The sequence below is a fragment of the Myotis daubentonii genome, chromosome 4 (genome assembly GCF_963259705.1).
Source record: "Myotis daubentonii chromosome 4, mMyoDau2.1, whole genome shotgun sequence".
NCBI lineage: Eukaryota > Metazoa > Chordata > Mammalia > Chiroptera > Vespertilionidae > Myotis > Myotis daubentonii.
In genome coordinates, this window is record NC_081843.1 from 116,010,391 (window position 1) to 116,031,893 (window position 21,503).

General features: G+C 61.3%; 1 protein-coding gene across 1 annotated transcript; it reads left to right on the top strand.

Moving 5' to 3' along the window:
* Positions 1-936: 936 nt before the first annotated feature.
* IL31RA (interleukin 31 receptor A) lies at positions 937-20,811 on the top strand. The gene is made up of 14 exons (XM_059695042.1): positions 937-1,073; positions 1,450-1,567; positions 3,803-3,972; positions 5,956-6,107; positions 7,023-7,191; positions 9,441-9,520; positions 10,492-10,708; positions 12,210-12,392; positions 13,108-13,209; positions 13,471-13,617; positions 15,164-15,304; positions 16,800-16,893; positions 17,733-17,811; positions 18,810-20,811. The coding sequence occupies exons 1-14, from the start codon at positions 1,019-1,021 to the stop codon at positions 19,662-19,664; spliced, it is 2,562 nt and encodes an 853-aa protein (XP_059551025.1). The 5' UTR covers positions 937-1,018; the 3' UTR covers positions 19,665-20,811.
* The last annotated feature ends 692 nt before the right edge of the window (positions 20,812-21,503 follow it).

Sequence of the window (21,503 nt, forward strand, 5' to 3'; positions counted from 1 at the left end):
ATCCCATCACGGGAATCTTCATGGACAATGGGAAATTGTTCTCTGTAGGCTGCAAACTCATTTCAGCCAACACGGTTGTTGGCAGAACAGCCTGTGTGAGGGCAGCGCGGCCCAGGCTCTCCCCGCTCCCCAGGCGTTGCCACTGTTCCCCATCGTGCTCATTACGGCTGCCTGGGCGTTCTCAATTCGTTCCTATCAGAGACGATTGCCTCTGTGGTTTTCTCCAGAAACACTGTGCATGGAAGGGAGGTCCCTCCAGCGACCGCCTGGGTGGAGAACGTGTTGTTCCCTACAAGGGCCTGGCAGCTGCGATGCGGTTCCATTCGCTTCTTCCTAAAAGGAGGCGTTGCTTGCCACTGTCCCGCGGCGCAGCTGGGACGGGAGGGCAGGCTTGGTGCTGGTGCATCCCACAGACCAGGCACCGCCCTGACCACAGGCTCCGAGGGGCGTGGGAGATGCTACAGGAGCCGCCGGAGGACAGGTACCTGGCCCCACGCGCTGGGGTGGCAGGCAGGGGCGGGCCGGGGCCACGGCCACCTCCCTGTGGGCGCTGGAGGAGGCAGGTGTCCGGAGGAGGTCAGCTGAGGTGGCTCTGGAGGATGGGTCACCTGCCAGGACGTGGGGAAGGACATTTAGGCGGAAGGAGCCCCTGGACAGAGCATGGGGTGGAGACACCCTGGTGCGTTGGGGAAACGGTGAGCCGTGCGTTTGGCTGGGCACCGGGGCCGAGGCAGGGATGGGCTCAGACTCGCAGAGCTCACCCACTTCTCCCGGGAGTGTGTTCTCGGCACAGCACCTTCCATGTCACGTGTGGAATGAACTGTGGACAGAATAGATGTGGATGGGTGGATGGAGTGAGTGTAAAGGGGCCTGTGTGATGACAGTCAACGCATAACATGAAATAAGATGGAAAAAACAAGGACTCAGGCGTGTTTGTGCCTAGGACCCTGCTTGCTGAACCGACACGGAGCCAGCTAACTGACCGAGGACACTCGGCTCTCTCCGCAGACGCGGGACCATGTGGGCCTGGGCGCTGTGGGTGCTCCCTCTGCTCTGCCCAGGCGGCCTGGCAGGTAGGTGGGCTGTGCGCCTGCTGGGCTGGGCTGGGCTGCGTGAGTCATCGCCTTCTCTGCACAGGAATTGCCCGTTGAGAGCAGAGGGGCACTGGCCCCAGGCACAGGAGGGGCAGCAGGGGGTTTGTGGGCCCTGCAGAGGGGGTTGGGGCCGTGTGCACGTGGATGTATGTGGACGCATGTGCCGACGTGGTAAGATGGCCTGTCAGATTTCCCAAGGGACCGAGTGAGAGTCTTCCCACGGCCCCGATGAGGAGAAAATGCCAGACCTCGCAGCTCACCAACCAACCCCGCGTCCGGTCGCTGTTTTCCTCCAAGCGCTCGATGCTGGCATGTTCCCCACGCACTGAAGACTGTGTGTGTGTGTGTGTTTCAGCTCTGCCAGCCAAGCCCGAGAACATTTCTTGCATCTACTACTACGGGAAGAATTTTACCTGCACCTGGAGCCCAGAGAAGGAGGCCAGTCACACGTGGTACAGGGTCAGGAGGACTCAGTGAGTGCAGGGCTGTGTGCCCGAGGGAGCGGAGGAGGCGGGCTCAGGACGTCTGTGTTCTCAGTGACAGCTTCTGAGTGGCCCCTGGGCCATCCAGCCGCCAGGTGATGGCGGGTGACAGTGTGGCTGCTTGCAGCCCAGCTGACAGGATCAGGCACTGCAGGGGGAAGGGGGGGGGCTGTGGTCGGGCTGACAGCTGTCCGCGGTCGCACACATAGGGGACAGGTCTGTTTGCTGTGTCCAGCTGCACTCCTCCCCCTAGAACATGTGATAAAGCTTTTCTTCTTTGGGCCCGGGGTTGGAGGGAGGGTGCCTTTTCTGCCACCAGCTCGCTGTGTGGCCCTGTCGTCAGTGACCACCAGGATGAATTCCAACTTTTCACTGCCTCACAGTTCCCGTGTTCAAATTCTATTAGAAAAACTATAAAATCTATAATCATAAAAGCGTAATATGCTAATTAGACCGGACAGCCTAACGACCTTCCAGACGTCCTTCCAGATGCAGCTGCCGTGGCGGGGGCAGTTAGGGGCGATCAGACAGGCAGGCAAGTGGTTAGGGGCGATCAGACAGGCAGGCAAGAGCTTAGGGGCGATCAGACAGGCAGGCAGGCAGTTAGGAGCCAGCAGTCCCGGATTGCGAGAGAGTGCAGGCCAGGCTGAGGGACCTCCCCCACCACCCTGCACAAACTTCGTGTACCAGGCCTCTAGTGTTATTATAATTCCAGCCCAAAGCCTGACAACTTAGTGAATGTGGACAGGGCTTCTGTGAAAATTTGAAAATAGCTCAGGAGACCCACTGCGTCCTCCATGCTGCTGGGAGCCGGGAGGCCCCGCGGGACCTGTCACAGGAGGTCTGTCGGTTTTTTCTGCTTCAAAGCGAGCCTAGCGGTCCCAGCTTTATTCTGTTTGGTGTTTAAATGCAAGAGCTCATGTATCCTCCCTTTTTTCACTCCTGTAACTGGTCACCATGCGGCGAGGGGAGCCCACTCGTGTTTTACAGAAGAGGGGCCAGTGCCTGGTGGCCCTGTGTCGGTGGCGGTGGCAGGCGTCCCCGGGGCCCAGCAGGGCCTGAGAGGCGAGAGGCTCTGAGGGAGGTGGCCTCTCGGACCAGCCGCCTTCCCAGCAGGAGAGCCGCGCACACAGTGGTAACCCAGGACCTGTTTCCAACAGCACCTCCCTGTAGACACTGAATGTGCAGCCATGTACGTCTTCACAGGCCGCAAAATCATCCTTTACTTTCTCCCTGACCCTTTAGCCGTGGAGAGCTGGTGCTTAGCCTGCGGGCCACGCAGGACGGGGTGGGCTGCCTCTGACCTCCCGGCTGTGGTTCGCCCACCCCTGGAAAGGCCCAGGGGCCCAGGGGCCACGTGACTTCCGCCTCCCGTGCGTCCTGTTCCAGGTCCTCCTCTCCCGGCCCCAGCCTCGTCCGGCTCCTGCCGAACCCCAGAGCCACGTGGCTAGCGCTGCACCCACGGGGCAGGGGGTCCTGCTGATGTGCGTGCGGGCTTGTCGTGAGCTTATAGCTGGACAGAGTTTAAGTGATCTGTCTTGGAAAACAATTTCAGTGAGTTTTCTGAAAACAGTATAGCCTATGGTAAATAATTTGATCTGAAAGACAAAGAATATTAAAAATCACCCCAAAGCCCATCACCAAAGGTAACAACTTTAGCATTTTGATGATGACCTTTCCAGATACCGCTAAGAATAGTTACGTAAATGCACAAGTTGATATAAATGTGATTATTTGGTAGATAACACGTATCCTGCTCTTTTTCGCCAATAATAAGAGTATGGGCATCTTCCCATGTGAGTAAATGTAGGCGTATTGAAAACTATCATTTTAAATTCTATTTCTGTATCTGCCATCATTTATTTAACAAATCCTCTTTGATTCTTTTCTGTTATGAAGCAGTTCCCAAGGTTAGAACCTGGGATTCTAGGGGCCATTCATCACTTGTGACCAATAGGAAAGGCATGACAAGGGTAGCTTGCGAGGGCTTGTGGGGCCCAGGGAGTCTCCGTGGCCTCAGCCTCGGCCTCGGCAGCAGCGCGCAGTGAACTGCATCTCTCCGTGGAGGGGAGGGAGGACTGTGGGGAGAGGGGGTACCACCCTCTGGTCTAACAGTTCTCAAGAGAAACCCAGACGGAACCTAACAAATACGCCCTTAACACGGTACGTCTGGCTGGGTTCCCACACTCTGAACCAGCTCACACTGAGCCACTTTTTCCTCCCAAGCTCTTATGGACGTAAAAGTGACACTTGTGATTCTACAAGCGAGACCCCCGCTTCGTGCTCCTTCCTAACTTCAATCACAATCCCGGACAATTACACCATCCAGGTGGAGGCTCGGACTGCGGACGGGGCCGTGGAGTCTGACGTGACACATTGGCGCTTAGATACCATAGGTGCGTGTTATTGGCTACCTTCTCTGCCCTTTTCTCAAAGATACCACCTCCCCCTTCTTTTGTTCATCCTCGCCTGCGGTATTTTTTACCCCTGATTTTTAGAGAGAGTGGAAGGGACGGGGAGACAGAAACATCGATGTGGGAGAGACCCATCTATCGGGTGCCTCCCCCATGGGGCTGGGGATAGAGCCTGCAACTGAGGTACATGCCCTTGGCTGGGAATCGTACCCGGGACCCTTCGGTCCATGGGCTGACGTTCTATCCACTGAGCCAAGCCGGCCAGGGCGAGGGGACCTTTTCTTGATGGGGTGTCCATTTGGCTGCTGCAAACCAGACCTCTGACTGTTTCCAGAGCTCCGAGCAGATCAGTGGAGGCACTTTCTGTGGGGTTTTTGCCTGTTTGTTTTCAGTGTTTCTATGGGGGAACGAAACCTGGGAATTTCCTCGCCATCGTTTTGCTGGCATCACTCAGTATACATCGGTTCTCAATGAGCAGTTCTGCGGGTGAAGATTAACGCCACGTCTCCTGGGCGACATACTTGTGCACAACACGGATTGTGTCCAGGCTGACGGGAGGAGCCTGGTTTCCTGGGAAGGGCGGGGTTTTGGAGTGGCTGCAAGTGAATTCCAGCTTGGCTCCCAGGAGAAAGTTAACCTTCAAAACCCCAGTGTTACCTTCTAACAATGAGGATAGCACCTGTTAGGGGGCTGAGAGGCGCTGCTGCAACGATGAGGAGCTGCAATTGGTGGAGCTTGTTTGGAAAGCAAATGGCAGGTGTGGGAGCCACTGACACATGTTCACACCTTTCACTGGTGGTTCTGCCTAAGCGGCCTCAGGAAGCCACCGAGACCAGACAGAGGTGCAGCTGACCCCTCACTCACTCACCCAGCAAAGCCCCTGCCTCCTGGGCCAGGTGTTCCTGCCGGCTCTGTGCCCGCACAGCTCCGCTCCAGGGAGCCTTACCGTGAGACGCCGGGAGCACTGAACGCCCAGTGACAGAGACCGGGGCAGACAGATCCTGCTCACCCAGGAGATGGGACATTCGGAGGCTTGGAAACAGTCGAGTTTTGAAGAATTTGTAATGAAAGAGGGCGCATATGCTGATTGCATAATTTTATTTAAGAGGAAGCCTCGCTCTAGCTGGTTGCTCAGTGGTTAGGACGTCAGACTGGAAGGTTGTGGACTCGATTCCTGGTCAAGGGCACGTACCTGGTTTGCAGATTCAATCCCTGACCTGGTTGAGGACCAAGCATGAGGCAACCAATCGATGTGTCTTTCTCTTTCTCTCTCTCACCTCTCCCTCCCTCCCCTCCCTTCTGCTCTCTAAAAATCAGTGGAAAAGGAATTCTCACTCCTCAGGTGAGGATTTTAAAATTAAAAAAAGAGAAAGGCTTTATTTAGCACAACATTAATTTTTTTTTGGAAAAATATGCAAAGAGTTACATAGAAAAAAAGCCTGAAAAGATACCTGTGTGTTAATAATGGTTATGTCTGGTTGATGGCATTATGGATCATTTAATGTTTTCCTTTGTATTTTTCTATGTTTAAATTTTTTTGAATGAGCATATGTTACGTAATAACCAGAAAAAAATACACATTTTCAAAGAGAAAGATTTGGGGCAACAATGTTTGTGGTGCTCAGAGGCGAGGCGAGGCGAGGAGCTTCCCACGGGCACGCACGGGCTCTCCGTCCTGGTGTCCGGAGAGGCGGGCAGGGGCGTGGCGGTGGCGGGCCGCCCACTTTGCAGTCCACGGCCTCTTCTGTCCGTTCTGCTCCACTCGCCTGGCCCAGCAGCCAGAGGCTGATTTACAGAGACGACAGGGATGTGTGCTCCCGCCTCGGGCGTTCCTTCCCCCCGTTTGCCATTGCACCTGCCACAGCCGGCACAGAGCACACACCAGCACTTCCCCCGGGGGCGTTCTGCAGTTGGGGTAGATGCTATGAGCACGTTCTGATCCGCAAATATGATTTTTATTTTCAGTAAAAATGGACCCACCTGTGATTTCCAGTGTGAAACCAGTTTTGGGCTTCAAACGGATGCTTCAGATACAATGGGCCAAGCCTGAGCTGGCCCCCGCCTCTTCCGCGTTGCAGTGCCGGCTTCGGTTCAGAACAGCGAACAGCACCCGCTGGGTAAGTCTTGCCACGGGGTGTTCCGACCAGGGCCCAGAGCGGAGGTGACTGGCCGCTGGTGTCGAGCTGGACTCGCTCTCTCTTCTCTGCAGTGAGAGCGGAGACAGAGCGCAGCACGTCCTCCCGCCGCCCTGGGTGGGAGCGTTACCCCGCAGGCGCCTGCATGCTGAGCGCCCGGCGCGTAGAGACCTTCCTTTTGCATCCACCTGGTTTGTGTCTTGCTGTGTTGGCTGCCAGAGGTGCTGGGCGTGGCGTTTCCTTTTCTATGTAGTGAAACTGGGAGATAAAATACACATTCGGCAACGTGAGCGGAACCTAATTTGCACTTAACGGACTGTCATTGCCAGCTTAGCCGTATGAGCGCCTCAGTGCTTGTCAGCTCTCTCCTTACTGTGCCTTTAAGACCCACGGTGTCAGGGGATGCTGGCGCTCCTACTTTTCACGGCCGTGTAGTGTCCCGCTGTCTGGGCACAGAGTAGCTCACGGCTGGGGTTCGCATACACCCGGCCTTACTGGGGTGGCACAGCTTTCCGCGAGGGGCTCCCCGCCCTGGACCCAGAACCACGGGAGCGGGGGGCTCCCCGCCCGGGCCGTGACCATGGCTAAGCTTGTGAGGAGAGGTTCCTGGGGCTGAGGGGGCGGGCGGAGCAGTCCCGTTCCCGGGGAGGCAGGTGGGGTCTGGGACCCAGGCACCGGGGCCTCCTTTCCGGCCTCAGTTCAAACCCTGACGGCGCCTCCTGTCTGGGCGCGAACGGTCGCGGCCTGCGGGAGGTTCGCTTGTGGACGTCACACATGGCCAATGGAAGGGTCCGAGCTCGAACGCTCCTGGTTCTGCAAGCTGAGGGAGGGCTGGAGTGAAGAGACATGGAAGGCTCACTGGTCTCCATCCCGCTCAAGGGCGTCTCTGCCTTGTAGATGGAAGTCAGCTTCTGGGTCGAAGAAGGGATCGAGAGAAAACAAAATTACAGCCTCACGGGGCTGCGGGCCTTCACGGAGTACGAGGTGGCGCTGCGCTGTGTAGCCCAGGAGTCCGCCTTCTGGAGCGGCTGGAGCCCCGTGCGCAGCGGGACCACCGCGGAGGAAGGCAAGCGCCCCGACCCCCTCGGCGCCCTCCCTGCTTGGGGCGGGTGGTCGGGACCAGGGAACCCCAGTCCCGGAGCCGGGTGTCTGGGCCTTTCCTCTCAGCAGGGCCTCCCGGCCACAGGCTGAGCCGGGCCCCAGGGCGGCGGCTCTCCAGCAGCTTTCTGTCCCGAAGGCAGGAACCCCAGAACGTGTGAGCGTATAATACTTAACAACCTCCTGCGACAACTTAAAGGTTCTATTGCAGACCCCGGAGCTCCTGCTCACCATATAAAGGCAGGGCTGACTAATGCGGGGAAGAGAAAGGGCCCCACTGGCTGAGGTGCCCCAGCCTGGCCCCGCGGGACCTCGGACAGGACACCTGTTCCCTGAGCCTCAGTTTCCTGACTCTCCCTTCTCCACACGGAATATGTGGTAGAATGGAGTTGTCGAGGCACCTACTTGTCAGTGTTAGTTTAGGGAGTGAGTGAAATCGGGTGTGTAGCCCACAAATGCCATCCAGTAATGCCAGGCTTCCTGTTATTATTTGCTCCCCCTGGAGGCCCTATCTCATGTGCAGACCCGCCTGTGGAGGTGAGGGGCGGGGCTGTAGAGGCTGACAGGCTGCTCAGGGGCCCGAGATGTGCTGTTCTCTGTAAATCAGGAGCCTGCGGGGCCTGACCCCCAGCCGGCAGCCAGCACCATGTGGTGAATGAATGCGTTTTCCAGGGCGGCTCTGACAGGCCGCCGAGTTTCACGGGCTGGAGTCCCCGCGTGGTCAGGGCGGTTTTCATGGAGACAGGACGCAAGTCCAGGTGTCCTCATGGCCATTTCCCTGGAGACAGGACTGAATTGGAAGTGTCCTCAGGGTGGTGTCTCTGGAGACAGGACAGAAGTCCGGGTGTCCTCAGGGCAGTTTCCTTGGTCCCCGCTTGCCACACTGTGGGGCCAGCAATCTGGAGACCAGGTTCCCTCGGGGTCTTGTCTGCACAGCCTGCCTCCTCCCGTAGCTATCACTCCTCCCGTGACCTCCTGGCCCCTATGGCTCAGTCTCCCATTAGCTCATCGAGGTCTGGCCTCTCTGGAGTGTCTGTGTCAGCCCCAGGCTGTCGGCCAGGATCTAGACTCAGCCTGGCAGCTGATCGGTCTGCGGCCATGGCTGCGGGTGGTCGCCGCCCAGCAGGTGCTCCCGTTCTGGGGCTGGGCTCATGCAGTCAGCACTGCCCGCCAGGGGAGCTGGTGCCTTCGTTTTCCCTCATTTTTTCAGGAAATGAGTGGGCGTGCACCTCTTGTAAGTGTTTGGAATATGTAAGCGGAAACCTACCTGTTTCCTTGTGGATTCCAACTCGTTGAGTGCTGGGCATTTACCCGCGTGTGAGCAGGTGCATACTCCTGTGTGACACTCGGCTTTATTGCTCATGCGCTTACGGCCCAGGCGGTGCACCTCCTACCACTGTCCTCACAGAGACAACGTGGGCTCAGCCAGCAGCTGGGCTGTGATCCCATGGAAGGAGCTGGAACTGTTTGGCTTCATGTGTGACCTCATCTTTATTCCACTGCGATGTGTCTACCAGCCCTGCCAGGAAGGTCTTTATTAAACTGAAGACAGAGCAGCCAGTGCCTGGCCTTGGCAGAGAGAGCAGCGGACTGGTTCCAGCCAGTCTGCAAGCCGCGGAGACCGAGCGCCTCCCGGACGGACGTCAGCCCTGCACAGGCTGCGAGGTCCGGACCCTCCCCGGCCCCCACAGCTGGGAGCACGTGGCTCCATCACCCACTTGCAGTCTGTCCGTACCCCTGCGTGGCCCTCAGGCATCCCCGCTGGCTGCAGGCAGATGCTCTGAGAGGAGTGAGATGGCACAGCAATCCAGCACTGAGCCAGACGTTCCCTCCCAGGGGCTGATGGCACCTTCTTCTGAGCTCACGGGAAGTCCTCAGAACCAGGGCGGTTTCATGTCTCCCTGTGGTTGATTCCAGTCCTGCAGCCGCGCCGTTCCCACCTCACTGGTCACAGCAGCACTGATCCTGCTGTCTCCCCAAGCAATCCCCTCCATGGCACCGGAACCTAACCCTTCCTCCCCCTCCCCTCCTCCCCCTCCCTCCCCTTCTCCCCTCCCTCTCCCCTTCCCTCCCCTTCTCCCCTCCCCTTCCCTCCCCCTCCCCTTCTCTCCCCTTCTCCTCTCCCCTTCCCTCCCCTTCTCCTCTCCCCTTCCCTCCCCTTCTCCTCTCCCCTCCCCTCCGCCTCCTGCCTGTGCTGAGCCTGTGTGTTCCCTGCAGCTCCCCTGGGCCTGGACCTGTGGAGGGTGCTGGGACCCACCCGGGAGGATGGGAGCCGCCCCGTGAGGCTGCTGTGGAAGGTGAGTGCTCTGGGGTCTTCAGTCCTCGTTTGTTTATAACCTGGGTCTCTTCCACCAGAAACTGTGATTCTTGAACTTTGACCTCTTGAATTTCCTGCCCAAGAGGCTGTATGATGCCCCAGATCTCCCAGTGGTTTCCCCGCTCAGAGCCTGTAGGTCACCTCATAGGGCTAGGGTTAGGGTTAGGGCTAGGGTTAGGGTTGGGGTTAGGATTTAGGGTGAGGGATAGTGTTATGGGTAGGGCTAGGGTTAGGGTTGGGGTTAGGATTTAGGGTGAGGGATAGTGTTATGGGTAGGGTTAGGGTTGGGGTTAGGATTTAGAGTGAGGGATAGTGTTATGGGTGGGCTAGGGTTAGGGTTAAGGTCATCTTGCAGGTCCTGGGCTGCATCCAGGCCCTGGCCCTGTCCTTCCACGTGGAACATGGGCGTCAGGACAGTGCAGAGGGAAGCGCAGAGGCACTGGCTGTGGGTGGGGGCCTCATGGGCCACCTGCAGGCGGAGGCAGAGCAGGTGAGGCTGGAAGGACGCTGGGCCTCTCACCCAGAACTGAGGACTGAGAGCGCAGCCCATCAAGCTGGGTGCCTGGGGCCTGGGGGTGGAGATACCCGGCAGGGCCTTCCAGGCAAGGGGTGACCCACGGCCAGGACAGCCTGGGCTTGGCTCTGCGTTTAGCTCGTGTTCTGTGTCCATGTGGGACAGAGGGAAGACGCAGCGACAGGAAATGGGCACCTGCAGGCCCCGCCCCCCAGCCTCTGGGCAGGAGGCCCCGTTAACGCTGATGCCAAGGGCCCAGCCCATCCCTCTCTGGCCCCGGAAGGGGGGGCCCAGCGCGGGTGCTGTTCACCCAGGAGAGGACCTGCCTGTGTGTTGCTTGCACAAGAGCTGGCCTCACCCCCTCCCCTCACCACCCTTCACCGGCTCAGGCCTTTCCTTTGTTGTTTTTGGCAATAAACTGGGTTTCCCGTGCTCAGAAGGCCAGAGGAGCCCCGGCCCTGGAGAGAGTACTCGGCTACCACGTCTGGTACTTTCCGGAAAACACCACCGACCTCACGGAGACCGTGAACACCACCCGCCAGCCGCTGGAGCTGACGCTGGGCGCCGAGGCCTACCGGGTGTCGGTGGCGGCCTATAACTCGCTGGGCCAGGGTCCGGCCGCCACCCTGCGCATCCCGGCCGCCGCCGAGGAGGGTGAGTCCCGCGTCACCTCCTGCCGAGATGCCGCTGTCCAGGGGCCAGGACGCCGCGGGGGGGGGGGGCTGCCTCTCAGTGAGGGTGACAGCCGAGGAGAGGCCGCGAGGTTCTGGTGGGAGGAGCGGCGTCTGCTGACCAATGAGCCCCTGGAGGTCGGTCCTTCGGGCGCAGCTTGTGATGAGTGAGGCCCGGCCGCGCGTTCCACATGCAGCTGTTCTGTCTGAGGCGTGGGCGCTGGCCAAGCCTGCACACGCGGGCACAGTGCCACGCGTGTGCTCCGTGCCTGGGCTCTCCCGAGGCCCCGCGTCCTGGGCACTGACCGCGTGCGCGCCCGCCCGCTGCTCGCTCCCGTTCCCCTTCGCCTCCGCTGACAACCCCGCGGGCACCTGGGCCTCCCCGTGGAGGCGGTGGGCGTGAGCCAGGGGCAGGGGAGGAGTCCCGGATTCGGGTGGACCCTGGCTCAGGCTCCTGCCCCGCCCGCCTCGTCCAGGCTCCATATCCTTCTATTGCACTGGCTCTTCCTCAGAGGGACCCGTCGGGTGGACGGCGCCTGGCCCTGCCCCGACCAGCAGCTGGCACATCCTCAGGGCCACGTGGGAGGGTGGCTGGTGGCGCAGAGGCTGCTGGGCTCACAGCCCCGGGTGCCGCCGGAAGTAGCAGGAGCCACATCCCCGGCCCCACCACACCCTGCCCCCACCCCAGCTCCAGCGTCAGAGCTTTGGGGTTAGTGAGGGGGCAGCCTCCCCTCTCCTGCTTCCTGCAGGACTGGGTTCTGGTTCTGAAGGCCCGGGGTGTGGTGGGTGGTGAGGTGGGGACAGGGTTGCCAGGCGCACCTGCGGGCGGTCTCCCGCTTGTGCTCACAGCACTTTCAATAGACAGTGAACTCTGACCCCTCCCGGCCTGGGCTGGAAGCCAGGGCTCAGCTTCTCTGTGAGAGGGTCCTCGCGGCCCGTTCCCAGCAGCGTGTCCCGTTGGCGGCAGCAAGCGCGGCCAGGTCCCCGGGCGGCACCAGTGCTTTGGACGCGTGTCTTTCTGGTGCAGACACAGGTCTTCCCCGGGAGGAGGGTCCGTGGTGGGTTGGGGCCAGCCTGGGCAGTGGGCACCTGAAGCCCTGGTGCGATTTGGGGTCACCATCCCCCGGCTCACAGCCCCAGGGGGGCCTGGAACTCAGGGGCTCCCTCTGGCCGCAGGCTGGCGGTCACTGTGACTTGAGGGCACCTGCAAAGGCGAGTCCTCGAGTCTCAGTGCCGCAGCGAGAGCACCTTCTGGGAGAAAAGGGAAGATCAGAGGGCACTCGATCAGCGAAGGTGGGCGGGGAAGGGACCATAAGGGGGTGAGGGCACCGCCATGGGGATGCCAGGAGAGGCCCTGAGCCCTGGCTGCTCCCCGGCCCGGGTGCAAGCGGCGCCGAGGCAGCGGGCGTGTGCCGCAGTGGCGGGCGTGTGTGGAGGCGGCTGTGGGAACGCATTCAGAGGCTGGTCTGCCCCTCTGCCCGCAGCGTTCCCGGGCGTCGTGGCCGTGCAGGCCCACCTCTCGCAGGACCAGCTGGTGGTGGCGTGGCAGAACTCCACTCCGCACGTGGACTCATGGAGGGTGGAGTGGTCCCCCGATCTGGACTCCGAGCCCCGCACCGTGCGCTGGGAGGCGGTGACCGGAGCCAGGAACTGGACGATCCGGAGAGGTAGCCACGCCCCCTGAGATGAGCTCCTTCTCACTGTCTCCACGTCCTTCGCGGAGGCCCAGGCGGGAACGTGGTGCCAGCACTTGACGGGCTGGGCGTGCACTTCTCAGCTTTCCCAGCGTGGCTGGACGGGCACCAGGGGTTAGACCAGGCCTGGGCACACCAGATAGCCTTCCCAGACCCCCCGACCGTGTGGGTGGCCCCAGCGTTGGTCCATCTGTCCGACCGGCCCCTTCGGTCTGGCCCCTGTTTCAGAGCTGGCCCCTCCCCAGGGGATTGGTGCCGGGAGGGCCTTCCCTTCAGGGAGGCCCCTGATCCATGTGGGACTGAGTGCGGCCGTAGCGCCCACCAGCCGAACTTCTGCTTACCGTCCTGCAGGGGAGACCTCACCGCAGGGACGCAGGCCGAGGACCGGGCCCAGGGCGTCCGCCAGCACAGGATGTGCAGGGACAGCACCTGCGCCACAGCTGGGCCGGGTGGAGAAGGGCCTGTCTCACTTCTCCTTCCGGGGGGCTGTCCTTTCGTCAGGGGGTGCAGCTTTCGTTCTAAGAATTAATTTTAAAATGTCAGGACAGGAATAGATGCTAGACCCTCCGACCTGACTTCCCCATTTTCCAGTGGGCATTAGAGGAATAGGAGAGCTTGTGAAAGTCTCTCAGGCTAGCATTTCCTATGTGCCACGCCCTGCGTGTAATGCTTGCTTTCTCTCTTACAGATGAATTAGACCCTCTCCAGTGCTATAACATCTCCGTGTATCCAATGTGGCAAGACCGTGTGGGCAAGCCGTGTTCTGTCCAGGCCTACGCCAAGGAAGGCGGTGTGTGGGGGTGGGCCCTGGGGCTGGGGGGACTGGGGCCTGTCCAGTCACAGCCGATTTCAGAGCAGGAGGGAGAGGGAGAGAGAAACATCAATGGTGAGAGAGAATCACTGATCAGCTGCCTCCTGCACGTCCCCTCTGGGGTTTGAGTCCGCAACCTACGTGTGTGTCCTGACCGGGAATCGAACCGTGACCTCCTGGCCCACGGGGAGGGCGCTGGGGGCTGGCTGGGTGCTCACAGTCTCTCCCCTTCTCGTCAAGTCCCGTCAGTAGGTCCCGTGACCAAGGTGGAGGGCATCGGCGTGAACACTGTCACCATCAGGTGGGAAGAGATCCCCAAACATCTGAGAAACGGCTTCATCCGCAACTACACCATCTTCTACCAGCCCGCGGGCGGGGGGGAGTTCGGTGAGCGGCTTCCAGCCCGTGAAAACCCCAGGGCCCACGGGAGGGGCTGCCACCTCTCCGCGCCCCTCGGCTCCCCTGGCCCCTCCGCAGACGGGGGCTGGTGCACCCCCAGTTGAGGTTTTGGAATCAGATGAGAGGGGAGTGTCAGTCCCTGCAAGTCTGTGGGAACCGGGGGTTAATCCGATGTGCTGGTCGGGCTCGGACGGTGCTCCTCCTGGCAGCTCCCGGCCGTGTTCCCGCCGGGCTTGCCGGTGCAGCGCGGGCAGACCCGGGCGCTGGCACTCAGCTCGGAGACGGCTCCTTGGCGCCACGCCTCCTGTCCCTGCCGAGTCACCTTTTCTGGGATCCACACTCTCTGCCGACACCTGCCTTCTGGGCGAGGCTGAGAGTCCTGTCGAGGCTGATTTTTGTTGTGATAAACGCACCACCTCACCGTTTGGAAGTGCACGACCACAGGCGTCGGACAATCCGTGTGTCCTGCCCCTGTCTGCCCCTGCGCAGAAATGTGTCCGTCAATCAGTCCCTTCCTGCCGCGTCTTCCCACGTCCCGGCACCCACGGCACCGCCCGTCCTGTGCACGCACCTCGCTGATCCCATAGACGTGGAGTCAGCCTGCGTGCCTGCTGGGCCTCACTCCTTCCACTCACAGTCGTGTCTCCAGTTTGCCCGGGTGGGCGGGTGTGCGAGTCCTCGGCCTTATCGCCGAGTGGTACTCTGGTGTGGACAGCCCACGCTTTGTTTATCCTTCGTGGGTGGCATCGGGCCGTTTCCGCCTCGGCCACTGTGATGGGTGCTGCTGTGAACATGCCTGATGGGGTCTTGGCGGGAACGTCTGTGTGCAAATGTCTGTGTGAGTCCCTGCTTTGAACTCTCTGGGACAGAGACCTGGGAGAGGGCTCCTGGGCCGTGCGATGCTTCTAGCTTAGCTTCTCACAGAACCAGACTTGCCGCCGCGGCACACGCAGCGGCCAACGAGGACTCCAGTCTCCGCCCTTACCCACCCTGGCTATTGGCTGCTTAGAAACCATCACGGCTGCCCCGGCGGTACAGGTGCTGCCCTGAGGTGGCTTTGATGGGCACTGGTTGGCACTTTCTTCGGAACTAACCGTGTCGGGCATCGTGGCGTGTGCTTGTCGGCCGCTGGCGGACCTTCTCGGGAGAAAGTCTCTCCCGGCCCATCTCTCGGTTGTCTTTCAGTTACTGAGTCGTAAGAGGCTTTAACGTACTCTGGATACAAGTTCCTAATCAGATACCTGATTCACAAACACGTGTCCCGTTCTGTGGGCTGCCTTTTCACTCTGATAGTGTCATTTGATGCACAGAAGCCTTTAATTTTGATGAAGTCCAGCTGAGTCTGTTTTCTTCTGTTGCCCGTGTGTTTGGTGTCCTGTATTCCTCCCAGCTTGCCTGCTGGAGTCCTAGAGTTTGAGTTCCTATCCTGGGCCCTCGGTCACCTTGATAAGCTCGTCTTGAGGAGAGGCGGGTTCGGGCGTGAGCTGCCCAGCCTGGTTCTTACTCAGTCGGACCCGCTGTGTGTTTCCTTCAGCCAAGACGGTCGGCGCCAGCACCCTGCAGTATGGCCTGGAGTCCTTGACGCGCAGGACCTCTTACTACGTCTGGGTCATGGCCAGCACCAGCGCCGGCAGCTTCAACGGCACCACGATCAACTTCAAGACGCTGTCCATCAGTGAGTAGCCCTCTCGCCCCGCGCGTCCCCGCCTTTCTCTCCGGCCGTGGGAGGGGGCCTTGCCCAGGCAGGGTGCCCCTGGGAGGGTGGCCCACAGGGTGAAGAGCCACCTGCTGGGGTGGGCGCAGGGGCTCCTGGAGGGCCCGGGGCGAGGAGAGGAGGGAGGGCAGGGATACCGAGCTGAATTCAGAGAGACTGGCCATTGGCTCCTTCCTCGCGGGCGGCCCCAAAGCACCTTGAGGAGGAGGTTCAAGCTCATGCCAATTTCACTCTCAGCCCCGAACCAGCTGTCACTCAAGACCGCCCCCTCGTGTCAGAGGTTGCTGGGTGGTGGGGCTCAGAGGGGGGTCTTGGTGGAACGAGCACCATCGGAACACAGGCAGGGACTGACCCTCAGCATTTTGGAGCTTTTTAAGCAAAAAAGTACATCCTATGTTCTACTTCCCAGCATTTACATTAGAAACAGGAAGCAAGAAACTCTAATCGATACAGCAACAGTATCAAATGCATTGCAGTGTCACAAGATGGTTGTGAGAAACGGTCACGAGAGACAGAAGATGGGACGAGGAGGGAGGTGAGGGAAGAGGAGGGGGTGGGAGAAGTGGAAAGCCGTTCATGTTCCCACCTCCCGGGCCGAGAGCTGAGACTGAAGGAGGTAGTGACACGGTGCGAAGGAAGGAAGTTGCTGTCGCAGCTGATGGAGCTGCTGTCAGGGGCTCGAAAGCCTCTTGCTCGTCGCCTTTTCAAAAGTCTGGGAGCAGCTTACGTTCTGGAAGGTGTGGGTGTAGAATGTGTCTTTGCTGAGAAAACATGCTCTGCTCGTGGACTAACGCTGCCTTTTTGGAGTTCTTCCTCAAATTGCTCTTTGCATCTTTTAAAGTCGTGTTGTGTGTTCACGCCGCGGGCTCAGGCTGTGTTAGCTGATGGCGCTGTCTCCAGGGCCGCACGGGGCAGGAGCGGGCCTCGGCCTGGGCACTTCTGGGGCTTGGTCTGCAGAGGACGGGGCGCTCGGCTCTGTCCCCGAGCCCCAGGCGAGTCCCACGGGGCCGCCAGAGTGCAGACCCCAGGCCCTGCCTACTGCCCACCAGCAGCTTCTGTTGTTTTCAATGAAACCCAGACTCCTGCCCTGGCTGTCACCACACCTGCCCACCCTTCCCTCTGCTTCCTGTGGCTGCTTCCAGGCGTCTGCACCACCCGCTGGACGCCTTCCCACGTCTTGGTCTTTCGGGGGCTCCTTCTCCCCACCAGCAGGAGCCCACGCTCGCCTCCCGCCTCTCGGAGGAGTTGGTGTGATGGTCCGACTCTCCCGGGACGTGCCCACGAGCGGGGCCGTGGGGTCTTGCTTGCTGCGTTAGTTTTCTTACCCGAACAGTGTCTGCTCCACAAGCAGCCGCTCGGAACGAAGCAGGAGGCTGGGCCCGACCACAGTGCCCGTCCACACCGCTCGGGGAGAGAGCAGGGAGGGGGCGACGGGGCTGACGCTGTCCTTCCCCAGGTGTCCTGGAGACCTGCCTCGCGGCGGCGCTGGGCGGGGGCGGGCTGCTCATCCTCAGCGTCCTGGCCGCGGCCTGTGGCCTCCGGAAGCCCAAGTGAGTGTGGGAGCCAGGCTGCTGGCGGGGCGCCCGGTGGGGAGGGCACGCCACCTCGAGGCGGCACCACTCGTTCCCCGGGCACACGTCCATGGCGTCCCTCACGTCCACGTCCCGGGCTCAGCAGAGCTCTGACCCCACAAGAGGACTGTCCCCCCTGCCCCGTGCACCTGCCCAGGCCCTTCTGAGGCCAACCCCGTGTGAGCAGCCGCGGGCCTCATCTGACAAGGCCACAGCTTGTCTCCCAGGCAGAGCCAGGAGCGGTGACCCCTGGACCGTGGAGTTCAGGCGCTGGCCAGCCAAGTGCTGGGCACAGAGGGCGCCTGGCTGGCGGGGCGGAGCTGAGGGCTGGTGGCAGGGGGGTCGGCTGGCCACCACCGGGGAAGGACGCTGTCTTCAGGGCGCGGTGCTGCCGGCCCCAGAGAGCCTCCTGCCATCAGGGAGCTCAGGGCTCCTTCCCCAGAGGCCCCCCATCTCCCCGAGCAGCTGGCAGTCATGGGCAGGTTGTAGCCAGGGCTCCAGGGCAGACTCCTGTCGGACAAGCCCCTGGGCCTTAGCACTGCTCTCCCCCGATCACCCTCAGGAGAAGGCCCTGGGGGGTTGTGGGGGCTGGGACGGGGGGGGGGGGGGAGGGGTTCGCTGTGAGGGGCAGGTCTCTTCCCCCAGGTCCCCGTGTGACTTGCATTTCACCCTGACATGGCTTCGCTTCCCCCGTCTGAGCCAAGCGAGCCGGGCTGCCCTTCTGTCCCAGGGGCCAGCGGCTCCCGAGCAAAGCCCCGGCCCAGCCCCGCCCTCCGTGCACGGACTCACCCTGTGTGAACACCTCCTCTTCTCGGCAGGTTCAAGCGCCTGTGTTGGCCGGACGTCCCCAACCCTGCGGAGAGCAGCCTGGCCGCGTGGCGAGGCGGGGACCTCAAGGTGAGCACGTGTCTGACCGGCAGCCACTGCGGGGCCGGCAGTGGGCACTGGGGCCGGGCTGGCGGAGCTTCCTGCGGGTTCCTGGGCTGGGAAAGTGTCCTCACACTTTAAGGCAGGGGTGCCTAGCGAGTGGCTCACACGTAGAAACCTCCTTTCTCATACGTTTTAAACTGAAAACGGTTCTGGAAATGTTAAGGCTGAATTCCTTAAGTAAAAATAAGCCCAATCAGATATAACCTTCAAATCCTTACCATCGAAAGCTTGTTTCCAGCAGTTCTTGGTGCAGGAGGTTTAATATTAGCCTCTGCTTCAACTCGGAAGTCTCAGTTGAGCATGGCATTTAACTGCGGACATTGCAGAAATCACTTTTACTGAGTTATTTTAGTTATTGTTTTGATTTCTGTCTTCTCCCTCCTTTAGCATGACCTGTTTGTTTTCCTACTTATTAAAAGTCCCCGGGACAGTGAGTTCACAGGCGATGGTGCCCGGCACCTAAATGCTTCCTGAAGGATCTGTAGGTCTGGCCTCCATGGCAGCACTTACCTGTCTCTCGCTGCCTGGCAGGTGCCGGGCTGGGGGCGGGGCCTGGGGAAGGGGCGGGGCAGGGGCGGGGCCTGGCCATGCACAGATGACGGGATGACCTCGTCCTGCCAGGGGCCACCTTGAGTTTCGGGTGACGTGGGACAAGCCGTTGACTTTGTGATCATGGTTTTCCATATGAAAGCGTTCGGTCATGCTCTCCTCTGAGCTGGGTGTGCAGAGGATTGTGGGAAATAGCCTCGAAGTGTCTAGAAGGAGAAGGTGTTGGAAGGCAGTGTGTTCCTTCTCAGGAAAGGGGCCAGGCTGTTATAGACGGGCACGCGGGGGTGAGGGGCCTCCATGCTGGTCTCTGGGAGGAGCGTGGGGCTTGGGCATGGGGGGTCCCGAGCCCAGGGAGCCTTGGGTTACTCCTCTTTAACCCCCAAATGACCCCCGGGGGTGTCCCTTCTCTTTTCCAGGATAAGCTGCACCTGAGGGAGGTTGATGATGCCATGAGCACAGAGGACAGGATTCTCAAGCCCTGGGCTGCCCCCAGCGACCTCATTGACAAGTTGGCGGTGAACTTCGAGAATTTCCTGGAAGAGGTTTCCGGAGAGGAGGCGGAAAAGGGCCAGGAAAACATCCTGGGAGGGGACAAGAATGAGTACGTGATCTCCCCTTTCAGGCCTTACTGTCTCCTGGAGCCGCTCTCTGCAGCCGAGGCCCCACCCACTGCAGCTGGGGACCCGCCCACTGCAGCTGGGGGCCCGCCCACTTCAGCTGAAGTCCCTCCCACTGTAGCTGAGGCCCCGCCCACATCGTCCAAGGCTCCGCCCACTGCTGCCGAGGCCCCACCCACTGCAGATGAGGCCCCTCCCACTTCAGCTGGGGGCCCGCCCACTTCAGCTGAAGTCCCTCCCACTGTAGCTGAGGCCCCGCCCACATCGTCCAAGGCTCCGCCCACTGCTGCCGAGGCCCCACCCACTGCAGATGAGGCTCCACCCACTGCAGCTGGGGGCCCGCCCACTTCAGCTGAAGTCCCTCCCACTGTAGCTGAGGCCCCTCCCACATCATCCAAGGCTCTGCCCACTTCATCCAAGGCTCCGCCCACTGTGGCCGAGGTTCCGCCCAGAGAGCCCCAGTGCCTGTGCTCTGGCAGCTGGGAGGGCACCTGCCCAGAAGCTGAGGAGCGGCTTCTCCCTTCTGCCCAGGGCCCAGGGCCCGCCTGCCCCTGCGAGGCGGGTGCGCTCAACCCGTATCTGAAAAACTCGGTGACCACCAGGGAGTTTCTTGTGTCTGAGGAGCTTCCAGACCAAACCAAGAGCGCCATCTAGAGGCCACACCGGCGTCCCTCTGCCGGGCGACCTGCATCCCAGCTGCATCTTCACATCCATCCGCTCAGGTCTTGCCCGCGAGGCGCGAGCGGCGCAGAGGGACCCCCAGAGGGAGAGGGGTGCGGAAGCCCAGCATTTGTCCAGGAAAAGCCCTGTCGTTCCTTTTGCTCCGATGAGAAGCTCCTGCGGAGGCGGGAACAGCCTGGCTGGGAGGACGGGGCCCAGTGGCCGGTCAGGGTCACGGCCTGGCGGCCACTCCTCAGAGCCCAGGCACATTTTCCCGTGGCCAGGGCAGTGGTCTCGGTGGCTCCTGGGGAGGCTGATGGAGGGAGCGTCTCCCATCACCGCAGCCTCCCCGGCCCCGGCCCCCCCGAGTCCTCACTGATGTCTGTCCCTCCTCGTCGCCCGTTATGTCTCCAGGTCCGCAGCAGCAGCCCCTCTGCCGGCCCACAGACCCGGCGCTGCCAGGTCACGGGCGATTCCTGGGCACGGGCTCCTGGCGCGGCCAGCAGGTCTGCCCCGTCTCCAGGCCACTGCCCAGCGCAGACCTCGTTCCCAGGGGCCCCTCTGCCCCCCGTCTTGCCCCGAAACCTGGGGTGGAAAGACACCCCCATTTCAGGGGCTTTGCATTGAACCTCAGCTGACTCGGTGCTGGGCAGGCTGGTGGACACACCCTCGGGGCCTCTGCCCAGGACAGCTGCTGCCTCCACAGCAGGCCCTGCCTGTGCCCAGTGGAGCCCGGAGCTCGGACCCCTGCAGTCAGGGGCCCCAGAGCCTCTGTGCGGACGGCAGGGGTCAGCCGCCCTGACCGGGGACCGGTTGGCGCTGGGCTGCAAGGACGCCAGATGCGGCTGCCGTGTGGCCGGAGGCTGGTGGCATGTCCTCCCGGGAGGGGCAGTCCGGGGGGGCCTCTCGGCCACCCGCTCAGCTGTGCAGACATCGCTCACGCTCCTGTCACTGGAACCGGCTCCTGGCCCGAGGCCCTGGCACTGGCAGTGACGCGGCCCCGGTGGGATTCCCAGTGCTCACGTCTGTGACTCGGGCCGTGTGTTCCGGGGCCGATTCTGAGGGGTCAGTGGAGAGGCTGGAGTGTGTCCCGGGGGTGTCTGCCCAGGGCTGGTGTCGGCTGTGCCTGGGGCCCCGCCTGCCCTGGCCGTGGGCACAGACCAGAGGGGCTGCTGTCCCTACGCGCGCTCCATTCCCCGCTAGCGTCTGCAGCGCCCGCAGTCTCCTCCTCCTCCCGGCTCCCAAGACAGAGCGCTGGTCAGCAGGGAGGGGCCAGCAGGCACTGGGACCCCCACAGCTCTGGGGCCAGAAAGGGACCAAGCAGAGGGTACCCCAACTCTGGGCTGTGGTGGGCTCTCCCCTGGCCCCCACCCACACAGTGTGACTAGGGCACTTCTGCGAGCCCCCTGCCCCCCAGAGTTCCAGGTGCCCTTTGTACCCTGCCGTGGGATTGTGACTTTTGGGGGGCTCCAGCCTGGTGCCCACGCTGGGGGCCGCCTCACACTGTGTGCGGGGTGGGGGCTGGGAGGGCGCGCCTGGAGGGAAGGGAGAGGAGTACTTGGAAGGGGTCCTCTCACCTTGTCCGTCTACCCCATGAGGCTCTCAGAGCTAAAATCCAAGAAGTTGATGGCTGGGCAGAGAGAGGGGTGCAGGGCCTGTGAGTGGGTCTCAGGGGTGGAGCGGTTACCTCTGCTGCTCCCCCATCTGCTACACCCTCCGCCTGGCCCTCCCGGCCCCTCTCTCCCTCGCCCTCCCTCCCCACCCGGCTTTGCTGCTGTCCGAGCGGCTTCTGTCTTTGTGACGCTTCCTTTTCTTCTTTCTTAAATTTCTTTA

Bases quoted from the DNA above. Each gene is read 5' to 3' on its own strand.
- IL31RA (XM_059695042.1), top strand. From the start codon at position 1,019: ATGTGGGCCTGGGCGCTGTGGGTGCTCCCTCTGCTCTGCCCAGGCGGC. The intron at 1,074-1,449 runs GTAGGTGGGCTG...TGTGTGTTTCAG, and splicing joins CTGCCCAGGCGGCCTGGCAG to CTCTGCCAGCCAAGCCCGAG. The intron at 13,210-13,470 runs GTGTGTGGGGGT...CTTCTCGTCAAG, and splicing joins GGCCTACGCCAAGGAAGGCG to TCCCGTCAGTAGGTCCCGTG.